The following is a 27574-nucleotide window of genomic DNA, read 5'->3' on the forward strand; positions in this document are numbered from 1 at the left end:
AATTTGAGTTCTACTCCACACTTTCCTATTGCTCCGTCCAGGACTCTCCGTTGTGTTCCCTGTCAGGGCGGTCACTGGTGGTAGCCGGGCGCCATCTAGTTCTTCTGGTCTCAGGCTGATGGAGTCTCTGGTTTATGTGGACCTTTTGTCTCTTGGGCTTATATTTTCCTTGCGTCTCTGGTGTTCTTCATTCTCCTTTGCTCCAAGTGGGTTGGGACCAATTGATGGATCTTAAATGGCCCCTCAAAAGCTTTTAAGACCCCAGACGCCACTCACCAAAGTGGGATGCAGAACATTTTCTTAATAAATTTTGTTATGCCAGTTGTCTCATCGGTTCTTCACTGGGTCAGGCTTTGTAGCTTTGGTGGCAGGCAGTCAAGGTCAATACTGGATGAGATACTTGGAAGTTCACCACAACTGCACATCTAAACCACGTCCTTCAATCCATCTTTTATCACTGATGAAGCTGATATTTTTATCTCCTATATTACTCTGTCTTTCAACTGGTTCCAAGTTCTTAAAGGAGCTTTATTTACTGGTCTCCTAAAACTTGAATACAATGCAGCTATTTTAAAAAGTGAGACAGCTTTCTATGTACCAATACAGAATAATCTTCAGCATTTTTGTGAACTGAAAGCAGGGTGCAAAGGTGTACAACATATTGTCATTGTGCCAAATATGTACCTATACCCATATCATACATGCATAAAATACCTCAGGAAGGATACAAACCAAACTAGTGACATGGTGGCTCTAGGGAAAAGAACTGGGTTGACAATGGACAGAAGCTGAGGAGACTTACTTTTCACTGGCTTTTGTACTATGCGTATATACTGTCTGCTCAAAATAACTCAAAAAGTGCAAAAGAGAATGGAAAAGGGAAAAATATTAGTTTTATGCTAGTACTATAACAGCTTAACATATATAAGTATGATGTGTGATTTCAAAAGCTAAAAAAAAAAACTGTCTAAACACTACACCACACAGCCTATGAGGGTATGGTTAAAAGAACCTGGAAAAAAATAGTGACAATAACCTGTGTAATTTACATATCAAAATTTCTGTTTGTCCAAGGCAATACCCTTGAATAGTCTTTTTAATTAGTCCTACCAATCTGGAATAACATTTGCTGAGACATATTTAAGGTGACATTAATATAATCATTGCTGGACACACTCTATTAAGAATACAAGCACTCAGAAGCAGATGTTTGCAGAAAGAGACCTAATGATTCTATATGTATAAATGCCTTACTAACATACACAGTACTTTTGACAGAATTTTCTAAAGGTTCAACAATATGTGCTAGGCACTGCTGGAGACAGACGCTTACATTCTAATTAAAGACATAGAGCATAATCAGAGAAAAAAGAAAACAGTATAGGAAATAAAACCAAAAAAAACCAAACGCAGTGCCGTCGAGTCATTTCCGACTCATAGCGACCCTATAGGACAGAGTAGAACTGCCCCACAGAGTTTTCAAGGAGTGCCTGGTGGATTCAAACTGCCGACCCTTTGGTTAGTAGCCGTAGCATTTAACCACTACGCCACCAGGGTTTCCATAGGAAATAAAAGGGATATGAATTTAGAGAAGGGAGAGATCACAGTGGAATTAAAAAGGTTTTGTGCCTAAAACATTCCTACAAACAGAAAACTTCATAATCTATAAATAATAAAAACACTATGCGATACATCAGAAAAAAGAAATTACTGGCATTTGAGAATATTTACCTCCTGAACGGCACTGGGTTTTTTTTTGATTAAAGTTAAAGATAAGTTTTTTGATTTTGAATACATGCATCAAATATTTACATAACGTAATTTAACTCAGTAGTAAAAGTCATATCCATTGATAAATACCTGCTCTATCTGTATTCCATAGCCCTTAAAACCCGCATTGTCCCATGAAGTGTTCCGGTAGATGTCATCAACTCTGTCAATTAGCTCTATCTGTGTGTTCAAAAGAGAGAGAGAGAGTAAGGACATCTTAATCACACTTTGTAATGTAATACAAAATGTACAGGGATAAAAATTCAGTTTAGAGAAAATGTCACTGCAAAAACTTCTACCAATAACAAAAACTAACACTAACATATTAGCATTTATCACTGACAGCTCTAACAAAGACATTATTCCTAGTCCCAAAGTTAAAGCGTTGTTACCAGAATAAAACAGTCATGAGTTCACTCCAATTTTCAGGTAATCAGCTGCATATAGAACCCAAATACCAAGTAACAGGCTTTTTAAGAACTGCCACTCTAGCCAAGTATGAAAATAAAATTTAAAAGTCAACCAACTTAAATTTAAAAAAAGTCAACCAATTTACCCAAAAGATTCCCTTCTTAGTATGCTATCTTCACTTTTTCTCTTGGCAAGTACCTAAAATGCGATCTCCAGAAATAAAGGGCAGTGACGATTACAATTACCACTACTCCTCCACCCCCAGCCCCACTGTGCAAAGTTTAGCACTAAGCAATGGGTTAAAAAAAAAAAAAAGGGGGGGCCAGAAGAAATGAGGTACATTTTACCATTTTTCCTTTCTTTGTCTTCTGATTTGGGGGCCAAGTGAATGTGTGGGTGTGGGGAATGGGTAGGGAAAGTTGGGGAAGGAGGGACATTATAATAGTCAAGGATGATTCAAACTACATGGGAAAGAAAATGCTAATTACCTATCCTTTGCTCAAAAAGAATATTCTACTGTTCAGAAACTGGGATGATGAGGTAAGTTTCTTGAACTGAGCAGCAGGTTTAAGAAACTGTTCTTTGCTTGTAAGTAATTGTAAGGCTTAAGAAATGCAATTTTTAAGACTAGACCTCTCATTATATTCATATTCTTGCTGTAATAAAAAAAGTAAATTAAAAGGAGCCCCTTAGTACAAAACCCAGAGCAAGAGAGCAGCTTTTTCGAGAAAGAATCTCTCTTGCTTGGGAAGAGGAATTACAGTGACTTCACACACAACTCCTACTACCCTCATAATCAATTCATTCACTTGACATGGAATGGAAGGGAAGGATGAAGGAGGGTAGGAATAAATAGGAGGAATGGCAAAGCCAGGCAAGGAGAAAGACCTCTTTACTGCTTTAGGCTCTTGGTTCATGAATAGCTGCATTCTCTTTTATTCTCTCCATAACAACATTTTGGTCAGTGCCAAGTTATCATGATGAATGAGGTCATACTAAAAAAAAAAAGGACACGAAATATAATTCCCTTGACTTTTAAAACTGCAATACTTAATGCTTAAAAATTCAGTGTCAACATTTCTTTAATCTTTCCTTCATCTCTCTGCCCTGGAGTTAGTTATAACCTGCCTGTTTCACTTATATTCCAATAATTAGCAATTTCACAGGGCATAAACAAAATTAACCTTCCTCTCAGAAATGTAACAGGTTCACACAAATACATTTTTTTGTTTTTTACCTCTGGGGCATACATCTATACATGCGACACCAACAAGATGGCTGCCATCCCAGGAGAGACATTTTTAAAGAATCCAATTGTATAAAGAAGTGAGGCCTATGTCACGAACTCTCCCCAGCCCTGATATTAATAAAAATTCTCATGTACAAAAAATATTAGCTCGAAGGTAAAAAGGATTTTCATAAACGTGAAACTAGAACTTCCACACAGTAATATAAGAACCATAGAGGACAGCCCTCAAATGTTTTAGGAAAATAACAGTATTTGAAGCTGATCTGGTTTCATTAAGTTTCAAAATATATCAGCCTTCTCTTAAACGGATTTACCTACCTACGTGAATTTTTTTCCAGTTATTTATCCAATATCAAATACTTACTAAATAGTTTGTGGTTGTACTCTCTTCCCCTCTGCCCATGTATTTGTAAAAGCGATGATCTGCGACCACCAACAATTTACACGTGTTCTTCAGAGGATTGGGTTCAGCTCTTCTCTTCACTCGATGGACAAGCTCTAATATGAATTTGTATGCACTATTAAATCAAAATTCACCAAAACAAGGAATTTTTTATAGTAACACTTTAAATCTAATATATTTTTGAAACAAACATTATCTGAGCTCAGTATCCTTAAAAGTATCTTCAACAAAAAACAATTTGGAGAAAGTGAAAAGAAATACAAAGTTTTAAAATTATAGAATTCAAAACCAAGTGCCTAGTGCAACTTAAACAGAAATACCATAAGTGGATGGCTTTAACAAACAGTAATTTGTTTTCTCACAGTTTAAGAGCCTAGAAGTCCAAATTTTCCTCTAGAGAACCCGGCCTAAGACACCAAGGAAAAGGAAAGTTCCCTCCTTCATTTTTAAAATAAGAAAACTTTAAAAATTGCTTAACAGAGTAAAACAATCACCTATTCCTGGGCTATAAAGCCTTCACTGTCTTTTAGAAGTCATCTATGAATCAACCAAAGTAACATAAAAATATCAAAACAATCAAACATTAAAAATTATTTTGTTAACATGACATTTTTCTTGTCAAATAATCAAATTCTTTAGGGATTTCTTTATTTAAACACTAAAATACTAGTAATATTTTCTAAGTTCAGAAATACAGTACAACAGCTCTCCCAGATGGTTTTTTTTTTTAAACATGACCCTAAAATATACTTTTTCCAATAATATCTGTCCCAAAATATATCTACCCCAATAACAAATACATCTATCCCACTAATATCAACAATTTCAATATCTGTCCCTAAAACATGTCTTCTATTCTAAACAGTACAGATTTCTCTCACTATCAAGTAATTTCTTATAAACACTAGATTGTTTTTTCAACAGTATTATTTTACCATTTCTAAAGATCTGCAAATAAAGAACATTTTCCCTCAGATCATTCAATTCTCCCGTTCCTCAATCTTTTAAGTCCAATCTTTACTGTTTCCAGTGCTTTCTACGGTTTTCAGCTCTCAAATTACAGACAAAAGAATTAAGAAAAGAATTTCTGGAACAAAACCCTATTTTCAAGCCAAAGACTATAGTTAGTTGATAATCATGTTATTTTTATCAGTAAACAACCAACTCTACTGAAGACAGCTATAGTGCTTGTTTCTGGTTTGAAACATATTTTTTAAGTCTCACCTTTGGGTGGCTCTCTGTCCACTAGCCCCTTTGGAAGCAACTCTTCATTATCCATTTTTAAATATCCACACACTTTTGGGGACTGCAAACGTGAAACATTCTTGATATCATCAGATTTATAAACTAACATTCTTTTGTCCCGAGTATCATTAATAAATCTCCAAAGTGGCTAAAACAGAAAATATAGATGACTAAGATGGGAAAAATAAGAACTCCTAAACATTAAATTCTTATAACATCCTTTTGTTATTCTTAGATATGATTCATTTCTAGGTCAAATAACCTGACCACTCATTTTCTCAGGAAGTCATTTTAATTTTTGTCACATGGAGTTTCTAAGCTGGTAAATAAATGCATGTATTAGTCACTTTTGATTATTTTATCTGTCTACGAAAAAAGCATTATTTTGCCCAAGTTATGAAATATTTTAGGAGGTCCCGAATAGAAAACGGATATCCTTTTTCACTCATTTATTCGAAAACACTCCAGTAACACCTACTGTTTGCTAGCCCTGTTCTAGGTGGAGAAAGAGCAATAAGAGTTAAAAAAAAAAAAAGTGGATTCTTGCAGACCTTTCATTCTAGTTTGCTTAACAGTCAAGTATCTGTCATTTTTTGCCATTCTAGGCTTTATTCACAGCAAAGAACAAAACTACTTCAGATGACTGGAAACATACAACAAAATGCCTAAACCTTATTATTGATTTCAAACAAACCATTTTTTAAAAAAATCTGCATTTACAGTATTACAAAACCACACACTAAACCACAACTAACTTACTCCCAAAGTTTAAACCCAAGTCAAAAGGATGTTTCTGTTTTTCCAAAACAAAGTTCTCCATAAGGGGGCTGGGCTCACCATAACCTCTTTCAATAGTAAAGAAGTGACAATAACTGGCTGGGAGATAATCTAAGATAATGAATCTAGTTATATACTAGGATTTCAAAAAAGGTAGTTGGTTATCATTATTATTACTACTAACAATAAAAGCTAATTATCACCATTATTAGTAAGTTGTTAGGGAAAAAATAATCTATTGAGTAAATACAAGGCAGGAACCTTGACTGGATCCTGGATTGAAAAACCAAAAAATCCATAAAGGAGACTTTGAGGACAACCAGGGTTTCTGACAAGGAGCTCTGGTGGTGCAGTGGTTAAGCACTCAGCTGCTAACCGAGAGGTTAGCAGCAGTTCAAGCCCACCAGACCCTCTGTGGGAGAAAGATGTGGCAGTCTGCTTCTGTACACATTAGAGCCTTGGAAACCCTACGGGGCTTATGGAGCCATTCTACCCTGCCCTATAGAGTCTCTGAGTCAGAATCGACTCAGTGGCAATGGGTTTGGTTTACTTTATTAATGTTGTTATTCATATAAACAGTAAGCTATGGTAGAATCAGTGACGGTTTAAAACATTTAATGGTGTTCCACTAAAACTAAGATACAAACATTTTCCTGCTAACTTGGTCTTGATTTCTACTGCTAGTACGTTCAATGGGAGAGGCCAGAGCCTGAGCTTCTCATAGTTTGCTCTTTTAACTTCTAAGACTATAAACTATCAACTTTTATTGATCTTGAATTTCTAGAGCATCTAAGAGGGAATGGGAAAAATAAGACCGTGCCTTCATCTTTCAGAATATTTATACTTAGAGTAAGATTAGAGAACAAATAAAGAAAAAATAGTCAAGAGATGAAGAAGGATTTTTCTTCCTATTAATCACGCCACACGTGACTGTCTCTCAATTATGGTACTCAGAAATACTAGTTACATTTTATGATAGCTTCTTAGACGTGTTAAAAAAAAATACTATCTTTTTTCTTTTTTTAATTATCTATTTTCCCGGTACAGACAAAAGAAATAAGCATAATTAATTTTTCACCTTTGCCAACTTGCAAGTGACAAATGGCTTTTTAAAAATCAGAGAAATAGGATATTGGGGAAAAATTTACGTGCACATTACCTCTATATTGTATTCTGCCCCATCTGTGTTGATTCTTATCGTGACATCATCATCTCCTATGTGGGCTAGCACCCTAGAGTCAGGCTCACCTTAACAGGAAAAATAAGTAATTTTCATTATTAACAAATATTTATATTGAAATAATATGTTATGCATCAGTGTCAGAAAAACCAACCAAACCCTTCATCAGAGTGGCCTTTGCCCAAGTACTGTGAGAAACCTGCGGCCAGGAAACAAAGGCCCCATAAAGAAACTAGACAATTCTCACTTCCTAAGAGGTGGCCTCATTGCTAATAATCTGAAACCTATCTCTTTCCCTTAAGCCTCTTAAAACAATTATCTACAGTGTCTCATAAAATAAAACAAAAAGAACTGTAGATTTTCTTCTGGGATAACTTTAACTCCTTTGGGAGTAAAGAGCTAAGAGGAGACAGAATGCATGATATGGGATATACAAGGTCTGGAACTGTGCTAGTCAGGATTTCAATGTCTCTTTTGTTCCTATTGCAGACGATGTTCAAAAAGTAAGTCGCAAGTGCTTATTCGATATATTTTCTCAAATAAATACATGATAGGATCATAAATTAGATGATTTTATCTCCTAGCTTCCCTCGTAAGGGAAGCCTACAATCACTGGCTGGAGACAGAAAATTCTTATCACTTGAGAGCAAACTGACTGTAATTATTGAAACAGCCAGCTAGTATAACAACCTAGCTAACACTCATTTCCCCGCTTTGAATGTTTGTGCTCAAATAAATAGTTCAAATAGCTCAAACAACACGGTCAAAGAACAGCAGTTCTTGGACACCCCTTCCTTCTGGTCCCCAACAAAGAACACGTCATTGAGTTGGAGATGGACATCTAACGCAGAGATACAAGGGCAAATAAACAAAATCCATACTAACCAACCACATGTCCACTGAAGAAGTCCTGCCATTTTACTGTATACTCGCTTTCATTTTTACCATCCACCACCACTACTTTGAAATTCTGTGAGAAGCGTTCAGTACTTGATGTCAGGTATAACTTAAAATGCCTAAAAGAGAACATATTCGTATTTTACTACAGACCCATGAAATACAACCCTAATTTCCATTTAATTAAACATTCTTAAAAAGTTAGTAGAACTGAAATAGTAAAATACTATATAAGTTATAACTACCATTTTACTAGATACTTAGAGTAATATGTCTCCTGTAAAGACAAACAGACTAAAACCATGGTAAGAATTCACTCACTCACACAGCTGGGCATACAAACACACTCATGCCCTGGCATACACTGGCTGGAGCCTGCTCCCAGTTCTGATTCTTCCTAGACATCCCCTGAGGCCGCTTTTCTTGTGAGCTCTCTGAGGCCAAATCTCTGTTCTCCAGCCCCATAGAGATCTATGACCAGACTCTCCTCCCCGTTCTTTCCCTAGCACACCTGTGATGTCATTCCTGCCTGCCTTTGCTCATTAATTTGTTCAGTTGTAAAAACTTGGCAGATCAAGAGAAATACTAGGGGGAAAAAAAGATTCAAAGAGCTTATGTACTCATCTGTCCTGGAGACCCTGAAGAATAAAGGAACACATCTGGGGAGTTCAAGTTGGGAGTTCAGCTTATCTTAAAAATGTATTAAAGACTAATTATTATTAGATACCATTTACTCAGTGCTAGTATCTCCACACAAGTAAAAACTGAGCCTTTGAGGTTGGGTTAATCAGCATACTCAAGATTACAAAGCCAATAAATAGTGAAGCTGGAACAGTAAGTCGGTTTTATTTCAAGGCCCTGGTCTATGCTGTTTCTAGCAATCAAGCTTGGTATCCTATGAGAAAATTTTTACTGCACTGTGTAAAAGTAATAAATGCTAATTTCTGTATTTAAAAGCACTCATGTTTTTTTCCTCAGTCTCGAAAGAATTTATCTTGAAAAAACTACCATAAGGAAAATAAATACAAGGTATCTAACACAGATATTAATATATACACTCCAGTTCTTTACCTGGCTTAATATTCTTTTGTTCTCTACGAGTTTCAGTCCTGACGTAAAAACTGGGAGTGCCAAGGAAGAATTTTTCAGTGACTTACAAGGTCCCCTTAATGTGCCCATGAACACCCAAGACAAAGGAAGGTATGTTATTCATCTCTGCCACATGAACAAATTTTCTCAGCTGTGGTGTTAAACATACGAAACATTACTTCCCCATGGGTTTGCATGAGCCTTTAAACTGCCAGAAGAATCCAGACGGAGGCTGTCTCCATGGCAACAGATATTTTTAACTTTTTGAGCATAACAAGGTAATTTTAGTTTACTTGTGGTTTTTTAATGGTCCCAGGGTAAGAGAGAGAATAGAACATTATTTCATAAACCCTAGAGTATTTTCTCCTGCCATTCTAAATGCATCTTCCCACACATTCACAGCTCTGAATTTTTTCCCCTTCAGTTATGCTGAGAACTTTGAAAAGAAAGAAAAGCATCCCTGTTACAAATGCCTTATTATTTAACTATAGAGCTCTTTATGAGTCGCCATATTACCTTTAATGTTCTTTTGGAATGGAATTCTTCATTTTCTACATTAAGAATCTACTTTATTAACAAAGATAAAGGTCAAGCAATGATAAAATTTAAGTTTTCTGAATTCCCAATCTTAGCCTTCGAGCTATAAAATCTCCAATAAGATTTGTCAGACAGAATTTATTTTAGAGGGCCGTGGGGACCATCGTCTCGGGGAATATCCAGCCCAACTGGCATAACATAGTTTATAAAGAAAATGTTCTACATTCTGCTTTGGTGAGTTGTGGCTGGGGTGTTAGAAGCCTGTGAGCACACATCTAAGATACTCCACTGATCTCCTCCCTTCAGGACCAAGGGAGAATGAAGAGAACTAAAGACACAAGATTAGTCCAAAGGACTAATGGACCACAACCACCACGGCCTCCACCAGACTGAGTCCAGTACAACTAGATGGTGCCCGACTACCACCACCAACTGCTCTGCCGGGGATAACAATAGAGGTCCCGGACAGAGCTGGAGAAAAAATGTAGAACAAAATTTTAACAAAAAAAGACCAGACTTAATGACAGAGACTGGAGAAACCCTGAGAGTATGGTCCCCAGACTACTGAGGGTCACCTTTCAGTAGACAGGCCCATAAAACAAAATGAGACTAAAGGGGCACAACAGCCCAGGGGCAAGAGCTAGAAGATGAATAGGGAACCCAAGGCAGAGAACAGAGAGTGCTGACATGTAGTGGGGTTGTTAACCAATGTCATAAGAACAATATGAATACTGTTTAATGGTAAGCTAGTTTGTTCTGTAAACCTTCACCTAAAGTACAATTTTAAGAAAATTTATATTTTATTTTATCCTGCCAAAATTACACATGTAATTTACATACAGATTTCCTTTAGCATCCTCATACAGGTAGTCCCCGACTTATGACAGGGTTTCAGTCCCACGACTCTGTCCTAAATTGGTTCTGACATAAATCAAATACCTCATTTTTTTTTTTTTTTAGTTTCATTATTATTGTTTTTTATTATCAGTATCTTTATAAATCCAATCTTTGTCTTTGGGAGTTGGCAAGAGAATGATTAACATCAGCAAATTACATGCTGCAACGCTGCATGTAGTACATATCATGACCAATAAGATGTACAAAAAAATGAGAAACGGACAGTGGTAAGCGCAAATGGTCCCAGCTCCAGTACACTGTAAACCAGGAACTACCTGTATCTTTCTTACTTTTGGTTCAAGGATTTATAGTAACTACAGGCTGGTGCTAATCAGTCTGAATTAACATTGTTTTCATTTCAATTTTTAATGCCCCATTCAGCTGGGTATATTATTTTCATTTCTCAGTTTGGGGCCCCCTAAATCTGAGAAATTTCACTTTTAGGAGGAACATTTAACTTAAAAAAAAATTCTGACAACATTATCATTAATATATTTGTAACCTTTTCATTACCTCAGAATTTCATTTATTGATTTATAACAAAGAGGAAATTTAATTTCTAAGGTAAATTTTATTTATTTATTTTTTTAATAAAATTACTTTAACTTATACAATCAGCATTTCCATGGTTTTTTATCTACTAACAGTCCATCTAAACTCAATTTTATGATCTTGGTTTATATTATCTTGCCTTCAGCTACTCTTCAAAGATGATGCTCTTATCATAGCAGCATTATCTCCTATGTGGGCTAGAACCCCAGGCAGGCTCACGTTAAAACAGAAAAATAATTTTCTACCAGTTTCAGTTCTGACATAAAAACGGGGAGTGCCACCCTGAGCTACACCAATTTCTTATGGTCTGACAAACCAAAACTGAGGAAGTAAACCTTTTGCAGAACTTTCTCATTTACAATCATCACCACCTAATATGTGGCTTCAGGCAGTCAAGTTCAGCCCCAGTACAAACTGATCATTTAGAGTATTCCTTTTTTTCCTCCCTTTTAAGCTCTAATAGCACAACGTAACAGCAAGGAAAAAGCACGGGCTTTGGACTATGACAAACATGACTCAAACCCTGTCTCTACCACTTATTAACTATTTGACCTTGGCCTTAACTTCTGAGCCTAAGTATTCTCATCTACAAATGGAAATAATACCACCTACTAACTGAATGGTTTTGAAGATTAAATAATATAACCTATTTTAAAGTACCTGGTACAAAGTTCTCAAACACTGTTAGAAACGTTTCCCATTAAACATTAAAACAGAAACTGTAAAATAAATTACAAACTTCCCTGTTTCCTTAGGCTGAAAGACGTTAATAATGATTAACATTTTCTTCATGGATCAATATCATCTATATAACACAAAACCAAAGTACGTAAGGCTATGGAAGTATTTGCCCTATAGCAAGGATTCTATAGGTCATTTGAAATCTAATTTTAAAGGAAACCCAAAACCAAAAAAACCAAAAGCATTTCCATCGAGTCTATTCTGACTCATAGCAACCCTACAGGACAGAGCAGAACTACCTCATAGGTTTCCAAGGAGCGCCTGGTGGATGTGAACTGCCAACCTTTTGGTTAGCAGCTCTTAACCACTAAGTTTCGAGTTTATGTCATCACTAAGTCTCGAGTTTATGTCATCACACACATACCCCTTCCCTTGCTTCTATTCATTTCTTGATACTACATCCACTCCACCAACCTTTCCACCAGTGTAGCAGAAAAAACACAAGTTCTGGAGTCAGCCCTGTGTTCAAATCCTACATCTGCCATTTACTAGTTGACTGACCTTGGGCAAGTTAACCTAGCCTCTGTGAGCCTCATTTTTTTTTTTTTTAACTTTCAGAAAGGGAATAACAAAACCTTCTATGAAGAGTGTGTTGAGAATCAGAGATAATACATGCAAAGTGCCTAGTGAAATAAATTATACAAAATATGCACCTTGTAAACTATAGATGCTGCTATTATTATTACCACTGCTCAAATTTGCTATAGGTTGGGAGCTAGACAACTAATATTCTAATCATTTTGACATAAAATCTAGCAGAAAGAAGTTATTCAAAAATAATACGATAATGGCAATAACCAATAAAAATAAAAATAGTCAAAAATACTTGCAAAAATATCATTAATACATGTGATTGTGGATTAACTTCTTTAATATACTAAGCATTACTACAATTCAATAACCAAAGAGATAAACCCAACAGAAAAACTGTCAAAGGATATGTGAAAAGGCAGTTTCACAGAAAAATAAAACAAATGACTTATAAACATATGGAAAGATACTCAATCTCATGCAAAATGAAAATCAAAGCAACCATGAGATGCCATTCTCTCTAAGAGAAGCAAAAGCTGAAGCTAATAAAACCTAGCACTATAAAGGGTAACAGGAAACAGGTAAACTCACATACTGGTATTTGAAGAAAAATGATTTAATCTCTTTGGGAGGAGATGTGGCAATATCTATAAGCATTTATAATACACATATCCTTGAACCAGTAATTCTCCTTCTAGCATGCATCCTATCAGGAAGGTACATTTACAAAGATATTCACTGGTGCATTGTTGTAGCTGCCCTTTTCCCCCCACCAAAAAATCACTTTCGTTAGACAATATCCATCTGTAGGGTGGTAGTCAAATAAACTATAACAATCCTAGGCAATGAAATATTTATGCAGCTGTTAAAAATGAAGCAAGTCTATGTTATCTATATCACTTATATACACATATAGATCTATACACACACACACAAAATACACATTAAAATCTCAAAGATTGGAACCATTCTGGAAACCAACTCTACAGACAGGGATTGGCCTGGACTATAAGGCAGACAACGATGCTGGTGAGGAGTGAACTTCCTGGCTAAGTAGACATGAAGACTATGAGGGCGATGCCTGTCTGGTGGTGAAATGAGAAGGAAGGAGGGGACAGGAGTTGGATGAATGGACACGGGGAATCCAGGGTGGAGAAATGTGCTGTCTCATTAAGTGGGAGCAGCTGGGAGTGCACGGTGGGGTGTGTATAGCTTTTTGTATGAGAGACTGACTTGATTTGTAAACTTTCACCTAAAGCACAATAAATAAGTTAAAAAAAAAATCTCTGGAAGTTTACACAAGATACTTTGGGCTTGGGGAGTACAAATGAGTAAAGGAGAAGAAAAAAACATTTTATCAAACCCTTCAATGGTTGGTTTGTTTTTTAAATCAGGTGTATTTAATACTTTTATTAAAAGAGAAAAAAAGTTTTAAAGTCTATCCTATGAGTGAACAATAATTCAGCCCAATTATATTCTCCTAGTGTTTGTTTTTTGATATTAGATAGTTACCTAAAGACTTAAAAAAAAAAAAGGCCTGCAATTATCTAATAGATGTACATCTATAAAATATGAGAGATATTAAAACGACTGCCCATGTAGAGCAGGTCAATCAGCTCATGTTATCAGGTAAGAAGAACTCAATGTGGAAAGAACACTGAATTCTAGACCCAGCTTATCACTAGTGGAATACTGAACAAACCCTTTCCGTCTAAGGCTCACTATGTAAACATGATACTTATTACACAGTCGATGGCTCCAAAATAGCACAAAAAATTTTAAGTATTCCAACCATTCAATTAATTAAAATTCTTTGTTAGAATTTCACAGGCATATTTATAGCATCATTAATATCTTTCTAACACTTTTCTTTTTTAATACTTATTAGTATAAATTTTAGAACAGGTAATACATCATGCAAAATCATATATGACAGATATAACTGTATCGCTTACAAATCTTTACTTCGAAGACGTCAGTAGACGGCCTTACTTTTCTGCTTTTGCCAAACCAAGTCCCCATGGCCCCGACATTATTCTATAATTCAAGTTACCTTTTCAAAGCTGAAAAAGTTAGTAGTGTTTCTAAATGCGTTGAGGTCTGCAGATCCCTTTTTCTTACTGAGTGCTGCTGGATACTGGACAAAGAGAGAATATCGTAGTCTGAGAGCAAATAATCAAGCTTTTCTGAAATAAAGGTAAAAAGGTTATTAGGACCTTAACCTATTCATCAGTCGTTACATCACTAAAATGGGAGAGCCAGACGACAAACCCCTCCTGATGTAATGGGACAGCCAGACGACAAAGCCCTCCTGACGTAATGGGACAGCCAGACGACAAAGCCCTCCTGACGTAATGCACTAGGAAGTGTCCAACACAACCTACAAAGTATTCCTACTATTAAAAACAAAAAATTGAACCTGAATCTAATCCAGATCTAACTTCTAGTTTTAGGACATGAAGGGATTAGACTTTAAGTTAAACAACCACCTAAAGAAGCAATCAGACGTACCAAGAATGTTAGCATTTCTGCAGAACAAATGACCCAATTTCTTCAAGAAATAAATGGCACAGGGGGAAAAAGGAGGGGTGAGGACGTCAAGAGACTTAAGAAATACAGAAAGCAAATGCAATGTGTGAGCCTCTTTGGGTCCTAAGTCAAACAAATTAACTATGAAAAAATATTTGAGACAGTTGGGGAAATCTGAAAATGGACTGCATGTCAAATACTAATAATTTTAATTTCTCAAGGAGTATCATATTATGCAATGAGATAACTTCTAAAAAAAGACATTTCTACATTGCAGGTTTAGAATTTCTAAGATCAAGGTGGCCAACTCGACCTGTCCATTGTCACCCTGAGCTACATCAATTCCTTATGGTCTGAGCAAACCAAAATTGAGAACGTAAATCTTTTACAGAAAAATTACATATTCTACATTGAAGAGCAAAAAGCAGTACTATCCCTATTATTGCCGCCCTCGATAGACACAACAGAATAGCAATACACACGACACTGAAGAGAAGTCAGAAGACCAAGCTAATCCCTAGAAAAAAATCGACATGAATTATTTTATCAGACTGACTTGGTGCTGAGGAAAAGCAAAGATGCACTTGCCCCCAAAGACAGAACAAGCACAAGTAAGTTTTTATTTGGTATAGAGCAAGAGTAAATACATCAAGGTATATGCTACACATATAAACCACTTTTCATCAACAGTAACTCTGCCGCTTCCTCCGATATCAGAAGAATTTTTGGAAGACAATTTCGGTGGCTTGAGTTTCTTTAAAAACTGTCTAAAAATATTTGAGCTGATGTTTTCCTTCTCGCTCAACAATATCATTGCAGAAGCAATGGTATGGAAGATCATTCCACTGGACTTAGAATATCCTCAAAATACCGCAGTGCGAGCCTAAAATACAAGTTTATTGTTACTGATGTTAAATATACTCACAAAACCATTCTGAATAGAAACCACCCAATATTTCTCTTCTTTGCTGTCCTCTAAAACCTTAATTGGTTCATTCATCAAATCATTTATTCACTGCTACGTATCAGACGCTGGTCTAAACATTTAAGATAACCAAACCAAAAAACCCACTGCCCATCAAATCGATTCCAACTCATAGCGATCCTACACGACAGAGTAGAACTCCCCCATAGTTTCCAAGGAGCGCCTGGCGGATTTGAACTGCTGACCTTTAAGATACAGCATTAAATCAAACAAAGCTGTTGCCTAACGAACACATGTTTTAGTGTGGGAGAGATAGGCAAAGCACAGTATATACAAAAATGAGGACACTAAAGCACGATACGGAAGACAGGGAATAAGGAGAGGCTTTTTTTTTTTTTTTTTTTTAGTTTACACAGAGTGGTCAAAGAAGGAAAAGTGCTTCACTGACACATAATATTTGAGCAAACCTGAGAAAAGCCAGGGGGTAGACACACTGCTATGTGATGAAAGTAAATTTAAAGTTCATTCACAGTTCTAACTCAGAAACAGCCCACTGCCATCGAGTTGATTCTAACTCACAGTGACCCTACAGGACAGAGCAGAACTGCCCCATGGGGTTTTCAAGGCTGTAAATCTTTACCGAAGCAGACTATCACATCTTTCTTCCAAAGAGCAGCTGGTGGGTTCAAACTGCCAACCTTTTGGTTAGCAGCTGAGCACTTTAACTGCTGCACCACCAGGGCTCCTTAAATAAAAAAAGTGGCAGCAAATTCCACATTTGCTGGGTACCACCCATTTTCTGTTAACAAGATTTCCTTTTATGTTTAATCTGCAGGAAGTCTGTTTCAGAAGGCATGGCTTTCACACCAATGGATGGTTGTTTTTGATTTGTCCTTGCTAATTATAATGCTTAGACACGCCAATGGAAAATCTTCAAGCTTACCATTTATTCAATAATTTTTAAGTGCTAGCTGTTTTATATATATTAGCTCTGCATACCTCCCTGGGACGTTATTACCATCTTACAGATGAAGAAATAGACTCAAAGAGAACAAGTAATTTGTCGATGTAAAACTGAAGTGGAATTTGAACTCGGGCCTATCTGACTGCAAAACCCAAGCTTTATTCATGTCATGCTTTTCAAACTCCTTAAAAACAGCTTAGCTCTTCTTATGTCTACTTTTTGACACGTCAACTAAATACAACTTCCCCTTCTTCTGAATTCTAATGCCCTTCACTTCTATCTTTCTTCCAGCACTTGCTGGTTAGGATATAGTGATCTTATCTTAAATAGATTTGTCTTATCTCAAAGAGATTATAAAATGGCCACAGGGAGCTATATTTTATGCATCATTGTATCCTCACCTCACAGTACCTGGCATACAGTCTTGTACGTATCAGCCCCCAAATACTCAAGCTGCACAAATTTTCAATGCTGAGATGCCACTTCCCTGATACAGGTTGGTATAGCTCTTCAACTTCCCTGATGCAGGTTGGTACATGAACTCGGTTTCATTCAAGATCATTATCACTCCCACTGACTGAGAAACTTAACCTCAATATTATAGTTTCACTGGCAATGTTGTACGCCAATATTTCATACAGGCAGCCCCTGGGTTAAGTCTGTCTTTAAGTCAAATTTGCAGGTAAGTCAAAACAGGTACATATGGCTCTTATTTAGTGTCAGTGGGTCAAGTGTTGGTCTTAGTATATAGTATGTATTTTACCTTCCTATGACGGCACTACTCTTCCTCAATGGTTTCATGTCTTCTTCCCTCCCCCCACCCCTCCTCTCACACACATTCACCCTTGTATTTTCACTTTTCCACCAGACCCCACTTATTTGTTTATTCAACAAATAGTTATTGAAAACCTCCTACCTTCCAGGCACTAGGAATATAATGAAGAGAAATACATTTCCAGTCTGTTGACACTGGGGGAAAGACCATTAAAAAGAAATGTACATAGTGTCTCAAGTTCTAAGAGAGAGGAAGTTGCAGGTGTTATAGAAGGACACAGCACTGACCCTTGCCTGGTGAGCAAAGGGTGCTCTCCCAGGGAAGGAGTATTGAAGTTAAGACCAAAAGGATGAGGAGACAGCCTAGAGAAGGGGACAGAAAGAGAAGTTTCTGAGTAGAGGCATAACCTAAGTGGAAGTCCAGAAGAAACACAGAACTTAACAATCAAAAAATGAAGGCAATTCAACGAGGCTGGAGTCAGAATGGCAAAGAATGTCACTATGAGTCAGAATCGACTTGATGGCAGTGGTTTTTTTGGGGGGGGTTTTATGAGGTTGGAGAGGCAGGCAGAGGTCAAGTCATGAAGGTCCATGAAACTAAATTAAGGATTTTGGACGTTGAATAAGGGCAACAGCTATCGTTTCAGAAATTTCATTCTGGCTGCAGCGTGGAGAATGGGCTAGAGGGGAAGAAGACTGGAGTCTGGGAAAACGGCTGGAGTAAAACCTGTGAGAGCTGGAAATAGACAGGACTGCCTTGTTTTTCCATGTTTTGAAAGAATTCCGCCTTTGATAGAGTGCAGTTTTACCACTTTTCTATCGCTCATGTTAGTGAAAAATACGAGTTTTCCATCTTTGAGATATTTCCACATACACAGATTCTGGCTTCCACAGGTTTTACAGTAATAAACTATTGAGCAATCCGGGTTGAGATCACTAAAAGGTCCCAAGGTTTCTGGCTTGGGCAGGGCTTCAAATTAGCGCCATAAGGTTCAAACACCTGCTGAGAATTTACGTTTCCACCCCAGACATACTGAATCAAAATCTACATTTTAACAAACCCCCAGGTGATTCTTATATATAACAAATTTTGAAAAACACTGCTTTACTGGAGGGGCCCTGGTGCAGCAGTGGTTAAGAGCTTGGCTGCTAACCAAAAGGTCGGCAGTTCAAAGCCATCAGCTGCTTCTGGGAAATCCTATGGGGAAATTCTACTCTGTCCCACAGGATGGCTATGAGTCCAAAATGACTCAAAGGCAATGGGTTTGGTTTTGGTTTTTTGCTCTAATAGTGGAAACCCTGGTGGCGTGGCGGTTAAGAGCTACGGCTGCTAACCAAAAGTTCAGCAGTTCGAATCCACCAGGTGCTCCGTAAAGACCCTAAGGGCAGTTCTACTCTGTTTAGGGTTGCTATGAGTCAGAACTGACCAGATGGGCAGCAGTTTAGTGGTTCTCAGAATTGGTCCATAACCAGCAGTACTAGCATCACCTAAGAACTTGTTAGAAATGAAAATTCTAGCTCCAGGCACAAATTAGAACAAAGCGGCTACTCTTAATTCAAAAAGTTAGAGTACTACATTATTTATGTACACCAGGACAAACTGGTTCAAAGCCCTGGCCTTGGGTACCTGGGTGGATAGTAATATCTCTCACTGAGCTTAAAAAAAAAAAAAAAAAAGCTGTTGTGGGCAGCTGGATATAAATGTCTAGAGCTTCAGAGAACAAGTCTAGGCTAGATATATATATTTAGTAGCCAACAGAACACAGTCAAATGGTAAGTGAAAAGAGTGCAGTGAATGAGACATGTCAGAGCCTACAACTCATTTTGGAGGGGGTGGATAGAAATACCCACGACTCATGTTGGAGGGGGTGTACAGAAATACCCATCTTCTTAGTTGATTTCAGCACTAAGAGATATATGAAAAAGCACTGTTTCACTTCCCTCTTTCAGTGAAGCCTCTTTCTGCCCCTCCTTCCCTACCAATCTTTCTTAGGCTTCCTTCAAATTATACTTCCAGCTGCATACGCTTACCATTTATTACAAACACAAAATGGTGAAGGATCCAAAAATCTATCACACTTGGCTTTGGTGGACACCTATACTTAATGTTCTGAAAAGCCCAGTGTAGGCCAAAAGGATTTCTCTAATTTCCCCATCATGGCACGCTGCTTAACTCTTCTCTTCATTCTATTCTAGAAATACAACTTATCTGACTAGACAAAGCAGAATTGCATCAAATCTCCCTTGGAGTGGTGACAGTGGTTAAGCATTTAGGTTTCAGAGGAATGCAGCCTGTAAGCAAAATGAACATCAAAAGAGGAAGCCAAACATCAAAATATTGAGCAAAATGGTGCTGTCAATGATGAGAAATGAGAACTGAATATGGAGAATTTCCCAGCCAATTACCTCAAAGTAAATTTCAAAATACATGTTTCAGATACAAACTTTCATTCCTCATCTGTGACCTATATTTTTTTTTCCTTCCACCCACTACATTCTGTTTTATTAAAAGTAACACAAAGGGAAGACAACTTTGAAATCAAAGTAAGACTTAGACATCTCAGCTGTAACTTCAAGGAGATATCATCATGACTAAGCTCATCTGATTCATAACTTTCCTAAGTTATGCAATTCGTAACAGTTCAATTGAAATCATTTTGGATGACTAAAGGAGTACTCCAAAAGCCGTGGTTCTATTATATATATATTTTGCCCTTCAAAAAAAGTTGTTAAATGATTAATCAACATTTAGTATTGCTGTTATGGTAATATTTATAAAACAAGTAGGCTAATAAAAAATAAACTTTAACCATGAAACTATTTACTGGTCTTAACTCAGTCTAAGTAATAGCAGGGTTAAGTTAAGGAACAAATTACATCCTGAACTGTCAAACACACACAAAAGTCATTCTTCAAAAGAAAAAAATACCCACAAGGCGTATGTTCATCACTAGTCATATGTACTTCACAACTCAGTACACCTTTCTGAGATATATTTTCCTGTTTATTAAAAAACTAGACAGGATTTCTAAGATTCATTTCAACTCTAACACTTTCCAGATAGCCCCATCCGGAGTGTCCTTATTCCCCCTCTTCATGTACCTAACCTTAAAGTCTGGGCTCAAGTATAACCTCCTTCAGGAAGCTTTCACTAATCTTGCCAGGCTAGGTTCAGTGTCCCTTTTCTTGACGTTGCCATAATACCCCTAACACTCTCCTCCATGTTATTTAAGAATCATCTGTTTAGGTCTCCAGAGATGTCTTTAATCCACTACGCTTTTTGAAGAATACTGTCTTATCTTTGTATCTCCCATGCTATCCATAACCCTTGGCATATACTATTGTTCTTCAAACATATGATGAATAAATGAGTAGGTCTATTTGTTTTTCTGGCACACTGCACATAAAAAAGCCAACATGATAAAAAAAAAAAAAAAAAAACTATGATCTGCGAGTGTTGCTGACCACTGATCTAGAAAGGAATGTTTTCCTCTATACTGTACGCTTCCCTAGGAGGTCATGCCACTTTTCCACACGAAAGACCGAATGACAACATAAGTGAAACAGCTGTGTCAGGGTGCTAACAAGATAATTTTTGTATCTCCAAAGACATGTTCATTCTTTCAACATCTGTTTTTAAAATGAAGTGGACCCTTACCCTCTCTCTCCATCCTGACCACCTTTACTTCAAAATTCTCCTTCCATTTGTATCGACTTAACCACAGCATGTCCTAATGGGCTCCTTGGCCTTTCATTAAACTAGTCACTTGTAATCCATTTCAATTTAAGACAACCACAAGGCAGGTGTTCAGGTGAGAACACTCAACACCTTTAATATTCCTATCAACCAGTTACAATTTCTGACCATTAAATAAGAAAAAACATTGCCAGAAAACCCACATGGTGTTTCAATCTGCGTCAATTAACTTTAGACAGCACATAATGGGTTACACGGTGCCAGCAGAAAGGCTAGAAGGAAAGGAGGAGGGAGGGGAGAGCAGGGAAGGGCCCGGGAAAGAGCAGAGTTCATACATAATATGGAAAAAATACTTTATTACTAATTAAACTGTGTGTCCACGGCAACGTCTGAAAGGTAAAGGACCCTAAGAGACACCATTAAGCAAACTATCTTCCACCTAACTTCACATCCCTAAATGCACGTCCATCCTTAAAATTCAATCGCTGTAGAAAATCTAATAGGAGCTCTCTAGTTTCTAGGTTCCAAGATGATCATACTGGTCATCCCTGATAATTTCTTTGTTTAAATTTGCAAGGAAGACTTTCACAGTGACAGTATCAAGAGTTGGCTTGGGTTTTTATGTGAGAGACTGACTTGATATGTAAAATTTCACTTAAAGCACAATAAAAATTATTAAAAAAAAAAGTTGGCTTGGCAGGTTTTAGTACCACCACTCCCCCATCACCTCCAATAAGATACAACATAAGCAAGAGTGTGCTTATGATGTCTGCAAAACGCACCTCCATGACAAGTTCTCCTGTCACCGCTTTCCAACCAGATCACTGCACTAAGTACCACCTACCGACGGCACTGGGTTTTTCTGGGTTATCCTCATTCCCCAGAGTCAGCCTTTAGCAGAACACACAACACACAAATTTGCTCCACAGTAAGGCAAGGGATCTTGACCACATCTCCTTCTCCAAACAGGACCCTCTTTCCCAAAAACATTCCCCTTCCCCAAACCCTGGAGGTAGACGCCTTCCATGCCCTCAGTCATTACCGGGGGCCACGCCAGCACCCCTTTCTCATTCAGAGAGACAAATCCAACTCCTGTACTCTTTCCCTAAACTCAGGGCCACACCCCCCTTCCTGTACAGATAAGTCAGGGACGCGCCACCATCGTCCAATACCCCGCCTCCAAACACCTCATAGATCCTGCTCCCCAGCTCTTCCCCTCAAAGCAGCGCGCGCCTGCCGCCGGGCGCCGACCTAAACCAACTTTCCCGGGTCTTTACCGAGTCGCTGTTGGGAGCCATAACCCGGGTCGTCCGGAGGTCGCGGCGCCAGCACGAAAGAAACCAAGCTGGTCAGGAAGAGGAGACACTGCCTCATGTTCCAGGCCGGGCCACCGGCTCCACCTCTGTGGGCAGCCTTCGCCTGGCGGGTCTCGGGACACTGCTCACATGAGGTGGGAAGGAGGGGATCTGCCCAGCCCAGCCCCTCGAACCTCTTTTTCCTCCCGCGCCACCTATCGAGAAGGCGCTAGAAGCAGGTTCGAGGCCCCCGGAAGTACAGGGAGTGATCCGAGCGCCTAGCTCAGCCCACTTCCTCCCGCCACCGCCCCCCCTCGCACCGCCCACTGCCGGAAGCCAGGCACAGCGCGGGATGCCGGGAGTCCCTCTGCTGGATCCCGCTTCCGCCCCGCCCCGCCCCGCGCCGCCGGGCTTCCGGGCTCTGAGCCCCAGCCGCCATCTTGCCGCTCCCTCCGCCCTTCCCCTCCCTATGGGGATCCGCGGGCGCCTGACAGGGCAGGGTCCCGCGACGTCCTGATTCGACCCAGCCCGGCCTCGCCTTCTGCCCCGAAGTGACCGCGGAGAGGAAAGGAGGGAGCTAACGAGCAGGCCCTCACAGGCGCGTTCGGCCGCTTCTTCCTTCTTGGTGTCCACGTGTGGTTAGGATTCCTGTTAACCTTTTTATTACATGAGCTGTAAGACCCGCTCTCGGGCTCAGCCTCCAGCTTCCCCAGGGCAAACGGAGAAGCGCCTGGCGCAGGTGCCGCACCTCTGTCTGCTGGGTATGTTCGGAGTGGAAGGGTGGGGGTAATGCAGCCAGCAGGCAGCTGCCCTAGAGACGAAGGGTGGGCTCGAGTGAGGCGCCCGACGAGGCCCCCAAAATAGACTGCTCCTGGCCACTCCAGAGCCGGCCCCAGAAGCCTGCCTTGACACACCAACATGGGCGAGATAAGCCCTCACAGACGCAAATACTTAACTTGGCTTGAGTAGCAGAGGCATTTTAGTCCTCCATCTAGGGATACCAAGAGCCCACCATAGGTCCATTTTAAGGACGGAGACTTTGTGGAGGAAAAGTAAAGACGAGCTTCTTCAATGCACGTTTTCTGATTGACTCAGATGTAGGTAGGGGAATGCAACCATTTCAAGAAACTAGAATCCTTAGACCTAACCTATCGTCAGGGTAAAAAAACGGGAGCTTAAATCTTCCAGCCAACTTTGGCACTTCCTTTCTCTCCTTAGCCCATTTAGCTTGGACTGGAAATTTTTTTTGTTTTTCTTTGTTTTGCAAGCCGTTGCGTAATTTCAGCTCTGCGTAGTTTAGTGAGTGTTTATGATACTGAATAAAACATTCTTAAAGTGTTGTTATTCTAATAATGCAGATTGTTACTTTATACAGTTTGGATGTAGCTCATTTTCCTCTTAAATTGAGAGTGAATGGCACAGCCTTTTTTTTTTTTTTTCAATTACAAAATGGCAGATTGTTAGGTTAGGAATAATATATTAGCCCTAGTCAGATTTCCAGGCTAGTTCCTAATAAAAGACTCAAATTGTGGTTTAAATGTATGTTCATTGTGCTGTCCCTCAGTAAATACTAAGCATTTAAAACATCAGTTGTTATCTATAATTACTGGCTTTGTGCATTTTGGCCTTAAGTCAGCTGAACCTGTTCTGCTCATCTGAGGTATAAAATACCTTCATTAAACATGTACTGTATTGGTGGGACATCAAATCAAAAAGTAAATAGAATTGCATCTCTGCAAATTGTATACAATAAAAATGTGATTTAATTTCTTCCCTGAGCATCCAGGCACCATACTGTCTGGTTTATAACTTTAGTAGGTTGTAGCTTATGTTATTTTGGTGTCTCTCACAGCTCTTATACAGTGAGTTGCTCATAGAAAGCGCTTAACAAGTGTGGGTAATGAATGCCATTAAAAAAAAAGTTAAGTTACTGATCTTTATTGCTATCCTGTAATACTAAATTTTCAGAGACAGTCGTAGCCAGTTTTCAAGCAATCTTTCCCATTCACAGTTTGAAATTAAACGTCTTTCATATATTAATTGCCCATACCTTTAAGATAAAGAACACCACAAGGGGGAGATAAAGAGCCAGAGGAACGTGATGGGATGGACACACTGGATGTAAGCCCTGGTGGTACAGTGGTTAAGAGCTCAGCTGCTAGCCAAAAGGTCCAGCAGTTCAAATCCACCAGGCGCTCCTTGGAAACCCTATGGAGCAGTTCTTCTCTGTCCTTTAGGGTCACTATGAGTCGGAATGGACTTGACGGCAATGGGTTTTTACTCTGCCCTAGGAAACCCTGGTGGTATAGTGGTTAAGAGCTCAGCTGCTAACCAAAAGGTCGGCAGTTCGAATCCACCAGTCACTCCTTGGAAACTTTATGGGGCAGTTCTACTCTGTCCTGTGGGGTCACTCATTATAAGTCGGAATCAACTTGACAGCAACAGGTTTGGTCGGTTTTTACCGTGCCCTATTTTATAGGGTCGCTCTGAGTCGGAACTGACTCGATGGTACATAACAACAACTAGTAGTCACGGGTCCTCAAAACTTTTTTATTATCCCCAAAACATTTTAAAACTATGTACCACTTCTCATCTTAAAAAAAATTTTCATCATGAATGTAAGTAATTGCAAAGGATGGAATTTCCAGCATAATATAAATACTGACAGTTTAAAATAAAACTTACGTCATTTAATATTATGGAATAGAAAAACCTTAGAGATTTGATAGTCACAGTGGTAGCCAGCCTCCGAGATACTCCCCAGTGATCCCTGATTTCTGATAATCGCAGCTTCGTGTCGTCAGTCCTCTTCCATACTATACCAGGGTCTGTGTGACCAATAGCATACAGCAGAAATGATGGTATGTCACTTCTAAGATTAGGTTATAAAAGACCATGCCTTCTGTCTCAAGACAGTCTCACTTGCTTGCCCTCTTTTGGATCACTCACTGCCTTCATGTCACTCAGGCAACCTGTGCCTTGGAGGTCACTGGCCCAACAGCCAGCAAAGAAGTGATTACCTGCCAAAAACTATGTGAGTGAGCTTGGAAGTGGATTCTTTAGTTCCAGGCGAGCCTTGAGATAATAGCAGTGCCTACCAACTGGTTGACTGCAATCTCATGAGAAGCCCTGAGCCAGAAATAGCCAAATTATTTCCAGATTCCTGACCCTCAGAAATGTAGGAGATTTTTGTTGTTTTGTTGCTTTATTGTTTTACTATGATAAAATTATAACAAGACATTTGCCATTTTAGTATTTTTTTACATGTACAATTTAGTGACGTTAAGTACAGTCACCATGTTATACAACCACCACTGCTATGCATTTCCAAATTTTTCATCATTCTTAACAAATTCAGTGTCCTTAAGCAGTAACTCCCTCTTCCCTACTACCTGTAAACTTTGCTCTTTACCAAACCAAAAAGCAAGCAAGTTGCCATTGAGTTGATTCCAACTCATGGGAATCCCATGTGTGTCAAAGTAGAACTGTGTGCTTCATAGGGTTTTCTTTTTTTTTTTTTTTAATAATTTTTATTGTGCTTTAAGTGAAAGTTTACAAATCAGGTCAGTCTCTCACACAAAAACCCATATACACCTTGCTGCACACTCCCAATTACTCTCCCCCTAATGAGACAGCCTGCTCTCTCCTTCCACATAGGGTTTTCAATGGCTGATTTTCGGAAGTAGATTGACAGGCCTTTCTTCTGAGGCACCTCTGGGTGGACTCGAACCCCTACCCTTTTGGCTAGCTGCCAAGCATATTAACCATTTTCACCATCCAGGGACCAAAAACCGAACCCATTGCTGTTGAGTTGATTCTGGCTCGGTGACCCTGTAGGAGTAGAACTGTCCCATAGAGTTTCCAAGGCTATAAATCTTTACAGAAGCAGACTGCCCTGTCTTTTGCTGAGTGGCTGATGGGTTTGAACTGCCAGCCTTTCGGTTAGCAACAGAGCACTTTAACCACTTTGCCACCAGGGCTTCTTTGGTCTCTATACAGTTGTTTATTCTAGATATTTCATATAAGGGGGATTATACAATATTTACATTTTTGTTTCTGTTTCACTCAGCATAATGTTTTCTAGGTTCATTTTTTTTGTAGCATGTATCAGAACTTCATTTTTTTATAAACAAGAAAAAACCCATTTTTTTTATGGCTGAGTAATATGCCATCTAATGTTTGTACCACATTTCGTTGATCCATTTATCTGTTAATGGACATTTAGGTTGTTTCCACGTTTTCCCTGTTGTGAATAGCGTTGCAATGAACATTGGTGTACAAGTATCTATTTGCGTTTTACTTTCAAGTAAATACCCAGGAGTGCAATTATTGGGTCATATGGCAATTCTAAGGAGCCCTGGTGGTGCAGTGTTTAAAGTGCTCAGCTGCTGACTCAAGGGTTGGCGACTCGAACCCACCATTCACTCCGTGGAAGAAAGATGTGCTTACGCAAAGATTTACAGCCTTGGAAACCCTGTGGGGCAGTTCTACTTTGTTACAGGGCCGCTAACAGTTGGAATTGACTTGATGACCGTGGCTTTTATGGTAATTCTACATTTAACTTTTTCAAGAACCACCAGACTCTTTTCCACAGAGGCTGCCCTGTTTTACAGTCCCACCAGCAATGAATGAGGGCTCCCATTTCTCCACATCCTTGCCAACACTTGTTCTTTTCTATTTTTCTGATAATGGCCCTCCTAGTGGGGGTGACGTATTTTTTTTTTTAGTGGGGGTGACGTATCTCATGGTTTTGATTTGCATTTTCTTAAGACTAATGATGTTGAGCATGTTTTCACATGCTTGTTGACCATTTCTGTATCTTTGGTGAAATCTCTACTCAAGTCCTTTGCCTGTTTTTTTGATTGGGTTGTTTGTCTTTTTTTTTTTTTTTAAATAATTTTTATTGTGCTTTAAGGGAAAGTTTACAAATCAAGTCAGTCTCTCACACAAAAACCCATATACACCTTGCTACACACTCCCATTTACTCTCCCCCTAATGAGACAGCCTGCTCTCTCTCTCCACTCTCCAGCTTCTGACCTCCCCCCCACCCTCTCATCTCCCCTCCAGGCAGGAGATGCCAACATAGTCTCAAGTGTCCACCAGATCCAAG

The 27574-nt window shown here is 38.8% G+C and overlaps 1 protein-coding gene across 3 annotated transcripts in view; it reads right to left on the reverse strand.

Moving 5' to 3' along the window:
- The window catches only part of ADAM17 (ADAM metallopeptidase domain 17), a 55091-nt gene extending 32361 nt beyond the window's left edge, over positions 1 to 22730 (reverse strand). The window contains exons 1-7 of one of the 3 annotated variants that reach the window (XM_064295015.1): positions 22446 to 22730; positions 14333 to 14465; positions 7921 to 8051; positions 7015 to 7103; positions 5058 to 5226; positions 3795 to 3928; positions 1861 to 1950 (exon numbers count right to left, since the gene is read on the reverse strand). In XM_064295015.1, the coding sequence (XP_064151085.1) occupies positions 1861 to 1950; positions 3795 to 3928; positions 5058 to 5226; positions 7015 to 7103; positions 7921 to 8051; positions 14333 to 14465; positions 22446 to 22542 (843 nt within the window). In that variant the 5' untranslated portion in view covers positions 22543 to 22730. Of the gene's footprint in view, positions 1 to 1860; positions 1951 to 3794; positions 3929 to 5057; positions 5227 to 7014; positions 7104 to 7920; positions 8052 to 14332; positions 14466 to 22445 lie in introns of those variants that run through there. The other 2 variants (XM_064295016.1, XM_064295017.1) reach the window with 2 other exon arrangements.
- Positions 22731 to 27574: the final 4844 nt, after the last annotated feature.

Source organism: Loxodonta africana, chromosome 12 (genome assembly GCF_030014295.1).
Source record: "Loxodonta africana isolate mLoxAfr1 chromosome 12, mLoxAfr1.hap2, whole genome shotgun sequence".
Classification (NCBI taxonomy): domain Eukaryota; kingdom Metazoa; phylum Chordata; class Mammalia; order Proboscidea; family Elephantidae; genus Loxodonta; species Loxodonta africana.